This window comes from Nicotiana sylvestris, chromosome 7, assembly GCF_000393655.2.
Source record: "Nicotiana sylvestris chromosome 7, ASM39365v2, whole genome shotgun sequence".
NCBI classification, from domain to species: Eukaryota; Viridiplantae; Streptophyta; class Magnoliopsida; order Solanales; family Solanaceae; genus Nicotiana; species Nicotiana sylvestris.
Window position 1 is genome coordinate 50,017,230 of NC_091063.1, and position 6,147 is coordinate 50,023,376.

Genomic DNA, 6,147 nt, shown 5'->3' on the forward strand with positions numbered 1-6,147 from the left:
CAAATATTGATGAAAAAGGAATTTTACTCTTAATTTCGAAATTATAAATAAAATAAAAATTCAACAACTAATATTCAAAATAAACAAATATAGCTAGATTAAAACTCAGCATTGTTATTTTAAAAAAATATTATTGAGATTAATTATTCACAATCATTTGAAACTAGATTTAACCATAATTACTAAAGCTTATTAGAAAGTTTATTAGACTTAAACGTTCTTTTAATCTTGCTTAAGCTCAAGTCATGCCTTAATGCCTAATTTACGATGTTTAATTTAAATTCGTGTCTTAGCTAAATTTAGCTACTTGTTCATGATCAACCTATAATCTTGAAGCCTTCATAACTAGTGAATTAACCTATTTTGCCGAACTGATTTATTACAGACTAACTTATGATATTATTTTCTTATTCCAGTTATTATTTAGTAATTCATGAAATAGCTTAAATACAATCAACAAAAGGAACAAAGAAATAAAAACGAAATTAAAACTTCAAATTTTCATTCTTCATATGTATTCACGCTTCATATTTCGGATTACAATAAACAGCTTTTCAGTTGTGTACCTGATATTGGAAGCAAAAGAAAATGAATATGAGAATCAGCAGCAGCAGTAAAATCAGTACAACACAGCAACAATAACCCAGCAACAGTAACAACCCAGTAACAGACCGGTGGAGTAGTAATCCAAAAAAAACAAAAGCTTCCCGCTTTTATGAAACAACAATTAATTCTGATTTCAAACAACAAAAGAAAGCAGAATATTTTTTTTAGTTTTTTTTTATTTGAAAGCTTAAATATTTTTCGGAATTTTCTATCTCTTAAATGTTCAGCCCTTTTCTCTCTCTTATTTTCAGATTTGTTTCTCTCTCCCGTTTTTGTTCTGTCTGTGTATTTTTTCTTGTCTCCTATCTTGTGTTTCTGATTTCAAGACTTCTCTTTTATAACTCATCCCATAAATCTTTCAATTAATTAAAATCAATACTTTTTCTCTACCCAACCCATTATCTTCCCACTCATCCCCATTACATTAAATAAACATATCACACCACCCCATTATATTTTGTCCCCCATGCTTCACTTAAAATAATACAAGATTCCCCCACTAAATATAGTCTTGTCCCCCCTTTATATTAAATAACCATATCACAACCCACCCCATTTCATTTTGTCCCCCATGTTTCAAATAAACAATTACAAAATGTACAATTCCTAAACTACCCCTCCGACCCTATTGCAAATTACTATTTTACCCCTGAAAGTACTATAAATTACCAAACTACCCATCAGCTATAACACATCAATTAATCAAACTTAACCAAAATATAGACAATATGAATAATTTCTAACAATGTTTAAACAACAAATTTCATGAACATGATTTCTTAAACATTTCAACAACAAAGCACATGAACATGATTTCAACAACATTTCAACAACAAATCACATGAACACAAATTGAACAGCAAAGAACAACTAAAATTTGATTGAACAATATTTTAGCAACAAACAATCCTATTTTCGGATTCAACAACAACAACAAACAAGTATATTTAGATTTCTAACTTCAATCATATTGAACTTAAAATCAATTCTAACAACATTACAACCAACAATTCCTATATTAAACTTTATGAGACAAATTCAAGAAATAATCACAAATGGTAAACAAGAAATCAAGCTATACAAATTTCGGATTCAAGAACAATCAAACAAAGTATGAACATGAATTAAATCTATTTTAAACAACAAACATGATGGATTTAAACGATTAAACCAACATATTTCTCTAAACACAACTAAATTCTTTTAGACAAATAACAAGATCGACGAATAAACAATTATGAATTTAAACTTGAACTTAACAATATTAACAATTTCCGGAAAATACATAAAATACATGAAACAAATTGAAGAAACAATTAATTAAACTTCAATTTGTATCTAACTAATATTAAACTAACAAATATTCACTTAAACAATAATACAAACATGAAATAAACATGAAAACAACTAATTAAACTTCCATTTTGAAATCTGAAAATTAATTTAACAAACAACACATGAACATGAACTAAAAATTAATTCAAACGATAAACAAAACAAACATTTGTTGATTTTAGATTCGAAAATATCAAAACAAAATACGGACAAAATAAAACTCAAAAACTACTAACCGGATCGAAACGACGAACAACGACCAAACAAACAACGAACTTGACGGTGAACTCACGACGTACAGGATCTTGACTCGACGAAAAACCCTCGACCTTTGCCGAACTTTAACCGGACTGCCTTGCGTCGTCAACAACAGTACAATGGTGAGCAACCAAACGGCAGACTCATGGGGTCGTCGACGGCAGTACGCAGCAGCGAAGAAGACGAAACAGCGGCGACTGGTTATGTTCGTGAAGGAGATCGAGTGAAGCAGAAGCAGCAGCTCGATGGGTCTGTTTGGCTTAAGGACGTCGAGCAGTTGTTCGTCGAGGAGGAAGATGAAGCAGTGAAGCTGGTCGACGCAGCAAGCAGAAGCAACTGATCGACGACGTCCATGGCGGAATGGACTGCTCCCGATGGCAGCGTGCGAGCTTGGCCGTGACGAGCAGCGGCGATGGGAGCTTCGAACAACGGCTGACTCGTCGAGGCTGTGTTCGTTTGGTTGTTTGGTTGAGACAGAAGCAGCAGCGACATAGACGCCGAGCTCAACGAGCTTGAGCTCGACGAGCTTCATCAATGGCGGATAGGGCTGGGGTCATTTGAACGCGAAGGAGGTTGTGTCGTTTGGTGGTGTTTGGACGGGAAGCTGGGCAGCTAGGTCGTGGGGGTGATGAGGATGGAGGGGCATCCTTTGATGTGTGCTTGAGAAAGCTTGAGGAAGAAGAAGAAGATAGGAGGGGGGCGGATGGTTTAGCAATTTTTTAGGGTTTTCTTCATTTTGTTTTGTTTTGTTTTGTAAAATGTAAGACAAAAGGGGTTTGGGTCTTTTGGTTTATGGACTGGGTCGACCCAGTTCAAAATGGACTGGGTCGTAGGGAAGATTGGGCCATTTTTTGGGCCTATGGCTTGAAATTGAAGAAGAGGCCTAATTCCGACTTTCTTTATATTTTCACCCTCTTTTCTTCTTTTATTTTTTCTAAAACTAAATTATAAAAATACTTAAATTATTATTAAGAACTAAATTGAGTTATAAAAGCGCAAATTAACTCCCAATAACAATTAACGCACAATTAAGTAATAATTAAGCATAAAATTGTATATTTGGACATTAAATGCTAAAAATGCAAACGATGCCTATTTTTGTAATTTTTAATTTTTGTAAAACAAATTTAATTACTAACAATTGTAGAATTAAATCCTACATGAAAAATGCGACATATTTTTGTATTTTTTATTAATTTAGCATATAAACACGCACAGACAAATATAAATAATTATTCAAAATATCACAAAATTGCACACCAAAGAAAAATCATTTTATTTTTGATTTTTTGGGAGTAATTCTCATATAGGGCAAAAATCACGTGCTTACAATGGCTTCATCAGAACTTAAGGAGTTGAGAGAACAGTTTAAAGACCTTCTTAACAAGGGCTTCATTAGGCCGAGTGTTTCACCGTGGGGTGCCCCGGTCCTGTTTGTCAAGAAAAAAGATGGGTCTCTCAGAATGTGCATCGACTATCGGCAGTTAAATAAAGTTACCACTAAGAACAAGTACTCGCTGCGAATAATTGATAATTTATTTGATCAACTTCAGGGTGCTAAGTACTTTTTAAAGATAGACTCGTCGAGGTACCACCAATCGAGAATAAGAGAAGAGGATATATCTAAAACAGCCTTTAGGAATCGCCACGGGCACTATGAATTTCTAGTAATGTCCTTCAGGTTAACGAATGCTCCGGTCGCATTCATGGACCTCATGAACAAAGTTTCCGAGCCATTCCTTGATACCTTTATTATCGTGCTTATAGACGATATTTTGGTATACCGTAAGAGCAAGGAAGAGCACGCAGAACACCTCAGGATAGACTTGTAGACCTTAAGGGAGAATGAGTTTTATGCCAACAACAACAACAACAACAAACACAGTATATTCCAACAATTGGGTCTGAGGAGAGTAATGCGTACGCATACCTTACCCCTACCTAGTTAAGATTGAGAGATTAACAATACACCCTCGTCTTAGAAAGAGCAACAAGAATAAGAAGAAGAAGGGAAAAAAGAGTAAGAAGACGAGGGGGAAAGAAGAAGAAGAAGAAGAAGAAGAAGAAGAAGAAGAAGAAGAGGAGGAGGAGGAGGAGGAGGAGGAGGAGGAGGAGGAGGAGGAAGAAGAAGAAGAGAGAGAGAGAGAGAGAGAGAGAGAGAGAGAGAGAGAGAGAGAGAGAGAAAGGGAAGAAAAAAGGGGGGATCTAGTAGTACTAAACACTAACAACATGAAATACGATAACAGAAGTGAACTAAATCACATGGAGAAGTGACGGTCTACTTAAGAATATGCAGGAACCTAAGTGCTACTAAAGTAACTGGTAAGAAAAAGAGGAGAAACTTACAACTACGTACTAACCTTCTACCCTAATCCTCGACCTTCATACATTCCTATCAAGGGTCATGTCCTCAGTAAGATAGAGTCGCGTCATATCATGCCTAATCACCTCTCCCCAATACTTCATTGGTCTATCTCGATCTCTTCTCACACCCGCCATGGCCAACCTCTCACATCTCCTGACAGGAGTATCAATGATTCTCCTCTTTATGTACCCGAACCATCTCAGCCTCGACTCCCGCATCTTGTTCTCCATGAAAGCCACTCCCACGTTGTCCCAGATAGCTTCATTCCTAACCTTATCTCTCCTGGTATACCCACTCATCCATCTCAATATCCTTATTTTTGCTACTTTCATCTTCTCCATATGTGCGTTCTTAATTTGCCAACACTCTGCCCTATATAGAATAGTTGGTCGGACCACTAATTATAAAATTTACCTTTAAGTCTTGGCGGTACATTTCTATCACATAAGACGTAGGATGTAAGACTCCATTTCATCCATCCCGCTCAAATACGATGTGTGACATCCTCTTCAATCACCCCGTTATCCTGGAAAATAGACGCAACATACTTGAAATTACCTTTCTTGGGGGGATAACTTAAGTATCAAGCTTCACATCCACGTGTGACTCATGAGCCCCATCACTGAATTTGCACTCTAAGTATTCTGTTTTGAAGGAGAATAAGCTATATTCCAAGTTTTCAAAATGTGAATTCTGGTTGCAGTCAGTGGCATTCTTAGGCCACGTGGTATCTAGTGAAGGCATAAAAGTAGACCCTCATAAGATAGAAGCAGTCATGGACTGGCCAAGGCCGACAACACCAACCGAAATCATGAGTGTCTTGGGGTTAGCTGGCTACTATAGAAGGTTTGTAGAGGTATTTTCTTCACTTACAACTCCATTAACTAAGTTGACTCAAAAAGCAATTAAGTTTCAGTGGTTAGACAATTGTAAACTGAGTTTCAAGAGTTAAAAAAGAGGTTGACCACTGCACTTATGTTAACTTTGCCGATAGGTTCGAGTGGGTTCACATTGTACTGTGATGCCTCCAGAGTTGGTCTTGGTTGTGTTCTTATGCACTACGAAAAAGTAATTGCTTATGCTTCCAAGCAGTTAAAGAATCATGAGAAGAACTACCTCACACACAACTTGGAGCTTACAGTAGTGGTGTTTGCATTAAAGATATGGCGACACTACCTATATGGCTAGCATTGTCAAATGTTTACAGATTACAAAAGCCTCAAGTATATTTTCAAGCATAAAGAGTGAAATTTGAGATAGAAAAGGTGGCTTGAGTTATTGAAGGATTATGACTTCAATATCGTTTATGGTTCGGGTAAAGCTAATGTGGTAGTAGATGTACTTAGTAGCAAGTCAATGGATGTGTTGGCCCATCATGATTGTCTTTTTTTTATGAGTTTTGTGAGTGATGAAGACTAAACTTACAGAAAAAATGGAAATTCTAAGGTGTGTATTCTATGTCTATATCAACTGACTCTTTTTAGAAGAGAAGGAGTCCTTTATTTGCAAACAAAATCAAGGAATAATTAGCCAATAGCTGTCCATTTAGATATTCCTCTATGTTTTCTTCAGCCCTTTTAACT

At 36.1% G+C, this 6,147-nt stretch overlaps 1 protein-coding gene across 1 annotated transcript; it reads right to left on the reverse strand.

Moving 5' to 3' along the window:
- Positions 1-4,581: 4,581 nt before the first annotated feature.
- LOC138873100 (uncharacterized) lies at positions 4,582-4,905 on the reverse strand. The gene has a single exon (XM_070151537.1). It carries the CDS (start codon positions 4,903-4,905, stop codon positions 4,582-4,584), a length of 324 nt encoding a protein of 107 aa, XP_070007638.1.
- Between the last annotated feature and the right edge of the window lie 1,242 nt (positions 4,906-6,147).

Bases quoted from the DNA above. Each gene is read 5' to 3' on its own strand.
- LOC138873100 (XM_070151537.1), bottom strand. From the start codon at position 4,905: ATGGAGAAGATGAAAGTAGCAAAAATAAGGATATTGAGATGGATGAGT.